This window comes from Nematolebias whitei, chromosome 6 (assembly GCF_014905685.2).
Source record: "Nematolebias whitei isolate Nwh7 chromosome 6, NemWhi1, whole genome shotgun sequence".
Lineage (NCBI taxonomy): Eukaryota > Metazoa > Chordata > Actinopteri > Cyprinodontiformes > Rivulidae > Nematolebias > Nematolebias whitei.
In genome coordinates, this window is record NC_056503.1 from 32482851 (window position 1) to 32497003 (window position 14153).

Genomic DNA, 14153 nt, shown 5'->3' on the forward strand with positions numbered 1-14153 from the left:
ATATATATATATATATATATATATATATATATACACATATACACACACACCGGTATATATATGCATCTGAAATGTGCACTGCTAGCTTAGTGCTACGTCAGTTGTCAGCGGATGTAGTTATGGGTGAAGGACATTTCAGTAGGCAGGGCGCTCTGTTCTGTTCTGTTGACAGGGCAGGACACCCTCCTTGTATAACGGTAGGGAAAACACTGATATATACAAACTTTTGCATATCCACAAAACATTGGTTCCTTTTGGACAAAGACAGATTAATGTATTGCTTAAAATAAACAAATAAATCACTTCCTAATATCTAGATGTGCTGCTGACTTCCATTTTCTGTCTTCCATTGACAATCTTTCTTAAATTTGGAATCTTAAGACCTGATTATACCTTTAAGAACACTAGAAACACTAAAAATAATACAAGTTGTTACATCTTGATTGTTATTTAATACAAAAGGTAAAAAAAAAAGCAAGGTCTTTGTGAAAAGTGGCGAAACAAACAATATATTTGTAACATAATCGCCTGTTTGTTTCAATTGTCTTCTGACAAACTATTAAACCCCTTGAATTTGTTTCAACAGCAGTTCTTTCAGTGTCCATCCATCATCTTTACCTGCTTCTTCCTTTCCAGGTTGCGGGGACACCTTGGACAGGTCCAAGTCCATCACAGGGACACATAGAGACAAACAACCATTCACTCTCTCACTCACACCTAGAGACAGAGTTACCAATCAGCTTAACATGCATGTTTTTTAGTCTGTGGGAGGAAACCGGAGTACCTGGAGAAAACCCACGCATGCATGGAGAACATGCAAACTCCACCCAGAATAGACCCCCGGCCGGGATTCGATCCAGCAACCTTCTCGCTGAGAGGCAACAGCTCTACTAACTGCACCACAGCGCTGCTCTTCCATTGTCTTTGTTTAATTCACATTGTAGTGCTTTATCTGCAGTTAATGTGAGTCACGACAGAGTCCAAGCTGAGTATCTTTAGGATTCATCCATGCCGAGATGAAGAAACACTCACTCTGCAGCGTGCGGGGATCGATGAGATGGATGGTGCTGGTCACACGAACGCAGACGCAGATTTGACCCATGTTCCCCAGGCTCTGCGCCAGCCGCGGTGAAAGACACACAACATTGTCCTGAAAACAAAACACGGAAAATCAAGTTAAACTGACTAGAAGACACATAAAAACCTATGTTTACAGTTGCTAGTTTCTCGAGTGAAGATTTTCTTGTTTAACAGTAGGGTCAAACTGCAACTAAACCATGTTGTGCTAAAAAAACAACTCCACACAACTAAAACTAAATATCAAAAATAATTCTGAAAAAGTATAAACAATTTTTATTATAAAACAAAATAAATCATCCTTTTCTCCACGCGTTTTGACATTTATCACAAATAAAAATGATAAAAAAGTTGGATTCTTTAAGATGCTCAGGTTTCCAGCTGCATATGAGCACATCATCAAAACGTGCCTTGCTAAAATAAAGACGTGCAATTACGGTTCTGGTTCCAGCTGAGCAGATATGAATACATGTAATTTCTAAAAATAAATCCAAACAAACAATAGAGAAATTAAATGTTAAGATAAAACTGGTGTATACCTTGCACACAGGAACAATTTCTACAGAGAAAGTGCTCTTATAGTTGTAGGTGTTGGAATGAATATCATGAGAGATGAGGCGCTGAGACGTTTTACACCTTTTAAAAAACAGAAAAAAACATTTAATACATCATTCAGATACTAAAATTGTTTCAAAAGTCAGATAGTTATAAACGCAATTAGAAGTTTTGAATGTCAAATTCAGAGCAGAGTTCAAAAGCTTACCACAAACCTACAAAGCCCTCAACAACCTAGCTCCATCTTATATTACAGATCTTATTATCCCATATTTTCCTAACAGAGCACTTTGTTCTCAGACTGCAGGTTTACTTGTGGTTCCTAGTTTCCTTAAGCAGAATGGGAGGAAGATCTTTCAGTTATCAGGCTCCTCTCTTGTGGAACCAACTTCCAGTTTCTGTCTGTACGGCTGACACATTGTCCAGTTTTAAAACTGGGCTTAAGACTTTCCTTTGTAATAAATCCTATCGGTCGGCTTATTATGCTGCTATAGGCTGAGACTACTAGAGGACAAACAGACCACATTTTTTTAAATGAATTGTTAAAATTGAATAGTTTTCATTTGATACTATTTCTATCTTAACGTGATTCTCGACCTGCCATTGGGTATCTGTTCTTCCTTCCTGTTCCTACCAAACCCAGCTGGTCGAAGCAGATGGCCGCTTGTCCTGAGCCTGGTTCTGCTGGAGGTTTCTTCCTCATGAGGGAGTTTTTCCTTCCCACTGTCGCCTTCATGCTTGCTCAAGATGAGAATCTGCGATGAAGTTAACTCAAAGCAGTCAGCTCCTCGGATAAATAATGTTATTAACTTAATTTGTACGTATATGAATGTTTCTGTTCAGTGCCCTGAGATGACTTCTGTTGTTACTTGGTGCTATATAAATAAACTGAACTGAACACAAGTACAAGACGCTTGGACATAACATTCTCAGAAATATATTGTTACAAAAAGAAACTTCACAACTTTTTAAACGGTTGACCTTTTTCTGAGAGGTAGCTACCATTGTCCACTCTACTACAACTTAACAGATGGAAATCACAGCTTATGAATCAAAGCGTATCAGTGTGAAGGCTTCCTAAACAGCGCTCACCTGCAGGGCACGGTGCACTGCAAGAAGTCAACCATCTTCTGCGCGTGCTGCTTGAAGCCGTAGTAAAAATCGATCCCATCTACGAGAGAAAAGCCGCACCATCAAACACTCTCCACCGATAAATACATTGCAGGTGCGGTGCGTCGGGTCAGCTCTATTTCAGGGCTCCGACACATGCAAACAATCCACACGAGAAAGCTGATGAGGAGAGAAGAAAAATATGGCAGCCACATGTTGAAACCTTCATGAAGCTTTCAAGTCCTGCCGCGATGTGGAGGGGATTTAATTTATAGTATTGGGCTTAATTCCACTTTACAATCGTGTCCAGGAGGACGTGCAGCTGCTGCTGAGCTGTCACAGCGTGCGTCTGGTGAAGTGCAGCTTTGCATGCCTTAAAAAGGGGTATGAAGAGAGCTTGCTTGGTAAGAATCTGGCATGAAACGCCTGCTCTGATTACAGGACGCTGATTAGATGCACACCACACTGAGGCCAGCTGAGCTACGTGTTCTTTGAGACATGCGTGCCCAGCTTGCTCTCTGCTACAGGACGAGGTAATTAACACACAACACATCGTTACGCTCCGCTTCGCTCGACTCTAAACCAGCCCCGCTCATGGCAAACAAAGGCATTTTAAACTTTTCAGTACAAATAGAAGCTTTGCGAACAAGTCGTCCCATCCTTTAAGATAAACTCTCACGACAACAACAACAAAACTAACAAAAAAAAAAAAAACAACGTACCATGAATTTCTTTGATGTTGAGAGCATTCTGGTGGAGTTTATGCTTTAGGATCAGCTGCTCTAGATAGTAGAAGGTCTTTTTATGAACAGTCTGGAAAATATAGAGAAAATATATTCAGGGATTAAAGCAACAATATATATATATATATATATATATATATATATATATTTTTTTTTTTTTTTTTTTTTTTCCAAAATTATTTTTTTTCTACACCTATGGGGTACCCAAGCACCCCCCCCCCCCCCAACACACACACACACACACAAACCCCAATACCACACCTTTAAGAGCTTAAACCTGTTTATAGGTAATTTTCACATAAAGAGTTACTGTGTATAGTGTTTCCCCTAGATTACTTGCCATGGTAGGGTGCTCATCTTGTCAGTGATTTTTGTCGGGGGGGGGGGGGGGGGGGGGTGTTGACAGAGACATGTCTGAGCTGCACGCTGTTGTACTGACAGTTTTTTGGGAGCACAGTTGGTTCAGCGAGGGAAGAGGCAGCATGAGCGCTGCCTATAATCAACTCGCAGGCCACTTCCGGCCTGCGGGAGACTTTAGTCCAGCCCACCAATGATGAGTTCATTAAATATATTTATTTTTGGTGGTTCTGGGTTTTGTTTATTGCATTTATGATTCGATGCATAAAAACAAATGTACAAGTTAACAGATCATTGTAATACTTGGTGTATTTACACAATGACTTTAATTGCTGGATGTGCGGCCCCTGAGCTGCTGGCTTTCAGTAACTGTGGCCCCCTGAGCAGATTAGTTGGAACAGTCCTGCTCTAGCTTTTTAGCTAGCTTGCCTGTATTTCACACCACTAGCTTAGTGCTACGTTGGTGCCGGCAGTTCATTTTGGAAGGAAGGGCGCTCGGTTCTGTTAACAGGTGGGGCGCCCTGCTTGTACAATGGTAGGGGAAACACTGGTGTACACGAACTTAGTAAAAGTACACAGTACAGTGTTCTCTGATGAAGCTCCATCAGGACCAGCATCATTCTGAAGGACGAGATGACTTTTGAACAACTTTTCTGTAGTTTACTTTTGTCATTTAAGTGTTTTAAATTGAGGGGTTATCAGATCTATTAAAAAAATTATAGTACAAGAAGTTTGTTGCAAAATATAAATTAACTTGAAATGTATTACTTTTTAATTTGCCAGACAGACATCTCCCTTGAAATGATCTTTCCAAGGGATTATATTTACAGGATTTGAGCTCATGTAGTCTTTTAATACAATTTATTTTTCATATTGGATCATTTATTAAATTACGTTAATCACAGTATAGTTACCTCTCGGTGTGATGGTAAACATAATAAATTCTAGCACATCCAAGCAGGCGCAACACCTTGTTGTTGCTAAAACTGTGTAAAATTGAATTTGCAGACATGTACGATAAACTACACAAACCTGAAACTGACTCTCACAGAGAAAACTTCATGAGTTCGGGGGGAAAATTTAAATTAAATGGAGACGCACGTCAATGTTAATAATCTGGGGCATATAAATATTTGTTTTGGCATTAATATTGTTTAATTATAAGAACTAAAGCAGCAGACGCAGCCTCCTCTCTCACCGTGAGAGACACTCAGGACCAGGAGTTTGGTGACGCGCAAGTTGCACGTCTGTACGATGATGATAACAATGCTCCGAACACTTAAAACATTTATTTCAAAGTTCGATTTTAGATACAAAAGTCTCGAGGAAGTCAGGGGCGCGGGTAATGGTGTATCAGTTCAGGTATCTCCTCCGGCTGCAGTGACTCCAGGATTCAAGGTTCTTTATTTGTCATTCGCACCACTGGAACGAAACTGTGAGTTGGTCAAAATAGTGAGAATAAAAATAGTGAGTTAGTCACATGTGAACACTTATTAATGCATAGACGTGTAATTATTTATTACATGTCCATTAGGGTGGCGGGGTGTCCTCCATGGAAAACAGTACTGGAAGCAGCAATTGGTGCTTTCACCTGAAGTCTGTCTCTAAGTTGGGAACACTGCTCAGCCCCGGGCTCACCATGAATCAAGCAGGACCTGCTCTGCTCTGCCTGGGTCAAGCTCTGTTTCTCTGTATTTGTTGAACAAGCAGCGTCAGTTTAGTCCCTGTATCATTTCATTGAATGGCTTTAAAAAGACCACAACAAAACACACACTTTTTTTCCCCCTTTTCATTTTTACAGATGACAGAAATCTGCCCTGGCCACGTACAAAATGATAGAAATCCAGTGCAACAACAGAGAACTTTAATCCTTCTATACTACACTGAGACTCATCTATGTTTTTGACATTAAACCTGTTGACACCTTGACCTTTCAGGAAAGACCTCCAGGTTGTAACTAAAATGAGAAAAATGGATTTTTAACAAAGCAAGGTTGGACAAAAATTAATTAAGGGACAAAAAGCAACTCAGATGAAAAAGTTAGTGCAAGCATGTTAATTAAAACTACAATGACGGCTACTAGAGACTTAAAGCTTCTTTCTGTGTACACGTTCCTTTTTAATCAACCGGGCGATGATTCGTGTAAAAGTGGTGATGAGTGATGCAATTACCGATGGGAAAGATGTGTCACCTTAAATTAGAGATGATCTATCACAGCGAGCTGAGATTAATTGTCATTAACAGCTGACAACATAAAAGTGAAACAGAGACAAAAAACTCCAGAAATCCCCTGTTGGTTAACATACAGCCTATAATAAGCAGGTGGGCTTTGCTAAACTATAGGCTGGAAGTTCATACTCCTTTCATGGAAATTAGAATCAGAACCACGTTCTTTCCACTCAAACAGCAAGCCAAAGCTTGTTTTAATCCATGCCTGGGTGTGAAATGAGATGGAGGTATTCAGAACAATGTTTGTTTCTGCTAAATGCCAAAAACTCAAAAGTTTTGATAAGATGGATTTAAAAAAGTTCGACAGAATCTCAGACTAAATCAGACTTGAACTGAACTCTACTGACTTGTTGTTTTGTCCAGTTTTGTGTGCAAAACAATCTGAAAGGCTAATTTTGTGATCTGAGCTACACGTTTAGTTCAGTAAAACATGTCCTCTGTTCACTGGTACAACTAACTTCTGTTTATGATCATCTTTACTTTATTAGAACGTTAGGGTTTTGTCACTGTGTGTATTTGTGATTTACAAGCGAAATGTTATTTTGGTTTGGATAAGGCAATGACCACACAACTAGTGAATTTCATCTACAAAAACAAGCAGATTTACAAATGTGCCAAATGAATACATGCTTATAAACAACATGTACAAACTGGTGTCAGAGTAAGCTAAAGGTTAGGAGTGATCCATCAGTAAACCAGTGATACCCACCTTCTGCCTAACTTGGACCACTGCTTTCCAGAAGTCTTTGGCCTCCACACGATGGCAGTCGTCACACATCTGGTACTGAATGACAAACTCCACCACAAACACCTGCTGAAGGATGGCGCCATTCATCACCTGGAGACCAAAAACACAGCAACAAGGTAAACAAGCTGTAGCTGCATTGAAGAAATAGAGCTGTCATTTCTAACCCGAACCTGGAGCCTGGCCCAACCCGGATTAGGGCCGGGCCATAATAATGTGCGGGCCAGGACGGTGTCTGGCTTTTGATTGCGTAAGCGAACGCATGCGGCTGACAATCCAATTATATGGCAACGTGGCTTGCCATACATTCACCTGACGCACGGCTATTTGACCGTGTGCTGACCAGAAATGGACATTCATTCAGCCGCTGCACTCAGCAGACGCGCGCGACCAACAACCCAAACAGATGAGATCCCAAAATATCCTGCAGACATGTCAGAGCAGGGTCCATGTCTGAATAATGCAGATTGCAGACAGAAGCAGGGATTTAATACACTTTGACAGCCAAGAAAGGACAAACACCCCCTCAGCTTCGATCTTCTGTCCCTTTACACAGCCGCATGCAAATCTTAATTAAAAATGTCGGGGTGGTGTTCGGGTTTGGACCTGTAATTCGTCGGGTGGGGCTCGTCTATGGGCTGGGGCCCGATCTGATTTTTTTGGGCCTGAATGCAACTCTACAGTGAACTAACTCGCACGAGGACTTGGCGATTGTTTTTACACTGGATGCCCTTCCTGACACAATCGCAGTCCACTGAGCTACCACAGCCCCCTGTGTGGAGCAGCGCTGTCATCTAGGGCGCCCGGGAGAGGGGGTTAAGGGCCTTGCTCAAGGGCCCAGAGTGGGGCAAATGAGGGTGGAGGCAGATGTGGTTGTTTTGACTTTCCCACCCAGTTTGATGTTGTCGGTCTGGGGAGTTGAACCGGCAACTTTCCGATCACAGACCCACTTCTCTAGCCTCTGCGTCACCACTCCCCCATATTTACACACATATATATTTACACACACATATACGTATATATGTACACACATACACACAAAAGAGAGCAATAAAAGGCTCTCCATCAGCACAAATAAAGGAGTTGGCACCAAGACGCCTGACAGCTCAAGTTCTCACTGAAGGTCAAGGGGATGAGATAACAGCCAAATGCAAGACTTTACTCCCCTCAGCCAAGAACAGACAAATCTGTTGCTCTGGTGTACACAATTTTCATTAATGTGTTTATTGCATGTCCACAGAAGTATTTTCATGTAAACTCTTACATAAAACACAATTTAATATTATGACTCAAGTGCAATCACCTGCTAATAAGCACCTAAAAGAAATAAAAAAAGTGCTGCTGTTTGACCAACAAAAACAATCTCTTATCTTAAGTCACTGATCAGTTTAAGTCTCAGTTTAAGTTTCATTTTCACACATTTACCTTACCTCTTTCTGAACGGTCAGTTTCATCTTAATCCTCTTGGAGTGCGGCTCCGTCCACAGGAAGCCAGCATCAATGAGACGCACCTGTGAAAGGAAAGGGAGCGATGAATTCAAAACGCTCTGAGCCGAATACTCACAAACAACACTGATCAACATCTCAGCATGTCAGAGAAATAAACCTAACCCATGTCTAAATATTTACCTAACCCATGTCTAAATATTTACATAGAATTCCATAAATATAAAGAATAAAATGCTTTTACAGCAATGCACTGATAATGTCTATATTTAATTTAATAGTAAATTTGAAGGGGCATTATGTAATTTTTATTAACTAACCAATCATTGAAATTAAAACACTGGAAATATGTTTGTTTCTGCTCAGAAACAAGGAAAATCACAACGAAAATAAAAATTTACGTGGTAAAACTAATGTATCTTGTTCACAATTTTACATGTTTATTCTTCTTTAAATAAAGTTTTACATAAGCTTTTAGCTCAAGCCAATCATTGGCTCTAGTTGAACTCATAAGATTCCATCTTACTTTGGTCATTGAGCTCTTAAGTTTTTTAAGACAGAGAGCCAGCAGCTCCCTGGACTCCAGAGCACACTGCAACCAGGTGGCTGGTGGTTGAAGGTACCTGCATGAAAGACAAATGTCAAAATTCTAAAGTTTCAGCAAAAGAGAAGGAGAGAAGCACTCATACACTGTATTACAGTGGGAGAACGAGTGCAGAACTGATGTGTAGAAAAAGAATGAAACGGACCGTTCACACTGCTTGCAGAAGTGCACTGTGACTTGTTTGGGAATTCCCTCTGAGATGTCGACTTGAGTTCGCAGACAGGCAACGCACATGTTGGCAGGGTTGGGAGGGATGGGGACACCACAGGTACAGCACAGGCTGAGGAAGACAAAAACATCACTGTTTAACCTCTGAAATAATGAAAAAACAAGACAAAACTCTTCAATGATCATATTTTAGTAGTTCCAGCCTTTCAGTAAAGATAAGCTGTGCTGCTTATTACTGCTGATCGGAGCAGACTTGACCGTTTCCACATTGTTCTTGGTTCTGTAAAATGCATGAAGTTTGAAGCATAAAACACTCCATGGTTCATAATATTACAATTGTTTTCTCACATCCGCATCAGAGCTAAACCTTTTCGGACAAGCTATGAAAAAGCTTCAAGAAAAAGAAAATGTTGATTCGTTTCGCTCATAACCTCTCGCAAATATTACTTTTCCAGCTCTCCAGTCATTGAGTGTGTCCTTATTTGAATACAGCAAAAATCCACAGCAAACAAAGTGCTTGCTGGTTAGAAATATGCTGCTTGATGTTTGTTTTCTGCTGACGCGTATGTAACTTGTTTTCCACTTACTCTGCATAGTTGTGAAGATATTCTAATAATAAAAGTCATTTTTATACACAGGCAAATCTTAAAATGTAAACTAAACAGATATTTTACTGCATACTTTTAATAACAATGTCTCACTAACCAAAAATAATATAAGCTAAAGTTAACAAAAATAATTTATAAGAACAAAAGGTTAATATGATTAATTATAACCAATTAAGAAATTACTTTCAGCAGGGCACTCGTCTCTTTGGGGGTTTTGTCAACCAGGGGGTGGGGGTTTGATATGATAGAAGAGTAGCCGGGGGGGAGAAGGTTGAGAGAAGAAGCGCTATGTCTGTACTGTGCGCTAGCGTAGCGCTACGTTAAGTGTCGACAGCTGTCGACTGGGGTGGGTGCAAAAGAAGCTCTAGTGTGTATAAGGAAATGCTACCTTTGTATTACGTGCAGTTGGGAGTCTGAGCAGAGTCAGGGGTGGGGAATTTGGTAGGCAGGGTGCTCGGTTCTGTTAACAAGGTGCAGCGCCATCCTTGAATTATGGTAGGGGAAACACTGCTTTAAGTAATAAAACATAATTTAAGCTAATGTGAGCATATGTACCATTATATGGGAATGCAGATAAATGTAAATACATTGATTTACATAGATATGTTTATGGAGATACAGCTCTGTGTGTGTGTGTATGTATGTATATATATATATATATATATATATATATATATTTGCATACTGCCAAAACAGCTGTTAAAGAATGTAAATATTATACATTTCAAATGACACATTCCGTACTGTGTGAATGAGAGGGAGGCCGGTGGAACAGTGAGGCTACAAGGAGCAGAGGTCACAAAGGTGCAGGACTTCAAGTACTTGGGGTCCACTGTTCAGGAAAATGGGGAGTGTGGTAAAGAGGTGAAAAAGAGAGTCCAGGCAGGATGGAGTGGATGGAGAAAAGTTTCAGGAGTGATGTGTGACAAATGGTTGGCAGCAAAGGTCAAAGGAAAGCTAAGGTTTATAAAGACAGCTGTGAGACCAGCTATATTTTATGGTTAAAAGATGATCTGAAGATGTTGAGGTTCTCCTTGGAAGTGACAAATATACAGTATATAAAATTAGGAAGGACATCATCAGAGGTACAGTGTAGGTTGAACGACATCGAGATAAAGTTAGAGGCCAGACTGAAACGGTTTGGACATGTCCAGAGGAGGGACAGTGGGTATATTGGTAGAAGGATGCTAAAAATTATGCTGACATGAAAAAACAGGAGGGCCAAAGAGGAAATATATGGATGAAGTTAGAGAGGACATGGAAGTAGTTGGAGTGAGGGCAGAGGATGCAGAGGACAGAGTGAGATGGAGAAAGATGACTTGCTGTAGCGACCCCGAAGAGGGGACCAGAAACTTTTCTGCATCTGCTCTATCCTGCCTGGACACTCCCCTTTTCCTGATTAGTTGACCACTTTGCTCCTTGGAGACTGATTGTTCCATATGCTTCCGGATCTCACTTCTTTTATTTCCAAGTGCTATCTCCATCTCTCCAAGGTTTCTTCCACCTGTTCTCACCCTAGATCACAATGACAATGTCAACGAAAGTAGCAAGAAATATTCTCACTTACATGTTTCCCTGGCTGCTGCTAGCAGGAGCTTGCATATACTCCATACTTTTTAACTTGACAGACTGGATCTCCGGAGCCCCGTGATCTTTGGGAACAAAATAGGAAAAATGTGTCAAAAGTAAAAACTTTAAATAGCAGGACCTGCTACGATATTTACTTAGTTCAATGTGTTTTTATTTCGCGTTGCGTCCAATAAAACTTGACATCGTACGACTGAGATGCCGTGTGGCGTTAGCATCTCTAGACAAACTCAGTTAGCATTGGAAGCTAATCTGGTCATTATTACAGTATTTTTAAAGACTTTTAATAAATAAACAAGCTGAAAAGGCTAGACAAGCTATTTCGATAACTAAAACTACTACATCCGATTACTGACAGGTCGATACAAAGGCGACTTTTACGAGAAATCAACAACTCACAGTCAAATTACGTTCTCCACGTTTTCCCAACAGAGGACCGGGCAGGCTGTGCAAAACTGCAGGACCCAAAGACTGTTTTTGTTGGCCTTCATTTCCGCCTGAAACAAAATACATTTGGACACGAGTTAAACGCATAAACTATAAGAATTATTAATGTCAAGGATTAAACCCTGTATTAATTTGAATAAAATATTGAATTGTCGTAAAAATTCAATAAAATAGATCTATGGATGTTTATTTGTTTAATAATGTAAACTGGCAAAGGTTAGGTAACAACCCAATATGCAGTCAGAATATCAAGACTGTGAAGAAGGGTAAAATAACATTAGTATGTATGTTATTTTGTCCAAGTTTACAGAGATTTAAGATATTTTGGACATTTTGTCAAAAAAAGTAAAACGTTAATTTAATTTTATTTTTTTAAAGAATGTAATCTCCCAGTCAAGACTTGAGGACATTATTTGTTGAAATCAGGTCTCTTGTAAATAGTCCTCGAGGCTCAATGGGATTTACCTGTCTAAATAAAGGTTGAATGAATTATAGACATTTCACTTAAAGTTTGGATTAATCATTAAAAATCATTTATACATCGTAAAGAAAAAAAAAGAAAAAAAATCTTGTTCATATTCATTTCCATCTCCAACTATGAATATATTAACTTAGTTTTTGAAAGATTAAAAAATACATCAAAAACTTTAAAACACAAATAAAACATAAAAATCTAGTCCTCATTTATTTGACTTTCAATGTAATGCAGTATCCTGGTGTTGTAAAACTCAACCCAAAGTTCCAGTTTGCTATTTTGTTGTGTCTACTTCATATCATTCAAAAGCAGAAATGGCATTACCAATTCAATTCAGTTTAATTACATAGCACCAAATCACAACAGAAGTCGTCTCAGAGCACTGCACATAAACATTCACATACATAAAAATCAATTAACGTTATTTACCTAAGGAGCCAACAGATTGCTTTGAGTCTTCACTTTGTCCCAGTCTTCCATCCTAAGCGAGCACAGAGGAAACAGTGGAAAGGAAAAACTCCCTCACGAGGAAGAAACCTTCAACAGACAAGGACAGGACAAGTGGCCATTTGCTTCAACCGGCTGGGTTTGAGAGGACAGGAAGGAGGAACAGATACACAATTGCAGGCCCACTGAGAACCAGGCTCAGGACAAGCGGCCATCCGCTTCCACCGGCTGTGCCTGAGAGGACAAGAAGGAGAAAAGAGCACACAATGGCAGGTCAAGAATGGAGGCCATCATTCTCTGGGAGGAAAGACAAAAAAGTCAGAAATCACATGAAATCACATCACTATTCATTTGTATGCATTTGTAATTATTCATTTGATGAAATGAGGTCAGGTTGTCCTCCAGTAGTAAGGATATAGCAGCATAGGATAACATCAGGACACCAAGTCGACTAACTATAGGATTTATCATAAAGGAAAATCTTAAACTGGACAATGTGTCAGTCTTACAGACAGAAATTTTCATTCATTCAACCTTTATTTATACAGGTTAGTCTCATTGAGCCTTGAGGCAGACCATAGTAGACAATCATAAAAAAGCATTTAACACTAGAAGTCCCAGAGAAGGGTCATTTAACATTTCTACCTTTGGAACCCAGAGACGGGTCGAGTGACCTGAAGGATTTTAGCTAACATCCTATAATGAGCTGTTAACAGGCGCTTTTGTTTTGTAAATAAGGCCATTACTGGTGCACCACAGGAGGAGGCACGCTTAACTCCCAACTAACTGTTTTCCATTGAGTTTAGCCATTTAGTTTCTAGTTAGTTATATTCAGTTTATTGTATTTTATAATATGAAGATTTTTTATATATATATTGGTGGCACGTTGTTGCACATTTTGAACAAATTGAGGTCGATTGACCGTTTATTTTTCAATTGGTTTGGCTCATTTCTTGAAACCGAGATGACATTCTCAAAACACCATGTGAAACACAACTCAAGAGACTTTGCATTTTGAGGTTACTGACAATTTGTATGAAACACATATTTTGTTTTGATATATATAGTATTTAGCTTAGTTTTGAGCAAAAAAGCACAGACCATAAGCAATTGTGTGTAAGTCAAGAGGACTAAAACTTCAGCATGAGAAATATAAAAAAACAACAACTGTTATTTGTTTCCATGCTTTTTATTTTTGTCATAAAAATACAAGGGATAAAACAATTCTACACATATTTACACTATGCTCTAGTGGGGGGGCTGCGTGTGTGTGAGTGGCATGTCCTCCTTGTGTGACTGGCATTTCAGCACTCACTCAGCAGTCCATCTGCACTGTCGAAACACACCTGGCACTGCCAGGGTATGTCCCTGGTACATTTGCCACATGTGTATTTGTAGCAGTTGACACATCTCACAGTTGCACAATTGTTCGTGCATCGATGTTTGATCTGACACTTTGCCCTTTTGCCAGGGCTGGGTGTGGAAGGTTGTTGCTGAAGCAGTTTCTCCTTGAGTGCCTTCTTCTCACAATTAATTTGGTTATTTTTTTCTAAAC

At 39.7% G+C, this 14153-nt stretch overlaps 1 protein-coding gene across 1 annotated transcript in view; it reads right to left on the reverse strand.

The window, feature by feature from the left end:
- Window positions 1-11680, reverse strand: part of nmd3 (NMD3 ribosome export adaptor) — a 15498-nt gene extending 3818 nt beyond the window's left edge. Inside the window, exons 1-10 of the mRNA XM_037678212.1 lie at window positions 11629-11680; window positions 11210-11294; window positions 9012-9146; window positions 8789-8885; window positions 8247-8327; window positions 6781-6909; window positions 3465-3555; window positions 2725-2803; window positions 1617-1713; window positions 1033-1150 (exon numbers count right to left, since the gene is read on the reverse strand). Of these exons, the coding sequence (XP_037534140.1) occupies window positions 1033-1150; window positions 1617-1713; window positions 2725-2803; window positions 3465-3555; window positions 6781-6909; window positions 8247-8327; window positions 8789-8885; window positions 9012-9146; window positions 11210-11253 (871 nt within the window). The 5' untranslated portion in view covers window positions 11254-11294; window positions 11629-11680. The remainder of the gene's footprint in view (window positions 1-1032; window positions 1151-1616; window positions 1714-2724; window positions 2804-3464; window positions 3556-6780; window positions 6910-8246; window positions 8328-8788; window positions 8886-9011; window positions 9147-11209; window positions 11295-11628) is intronic.
- Between the last annotated feature and the right edge of the window lie 2473 nt (window positions 11681-14153).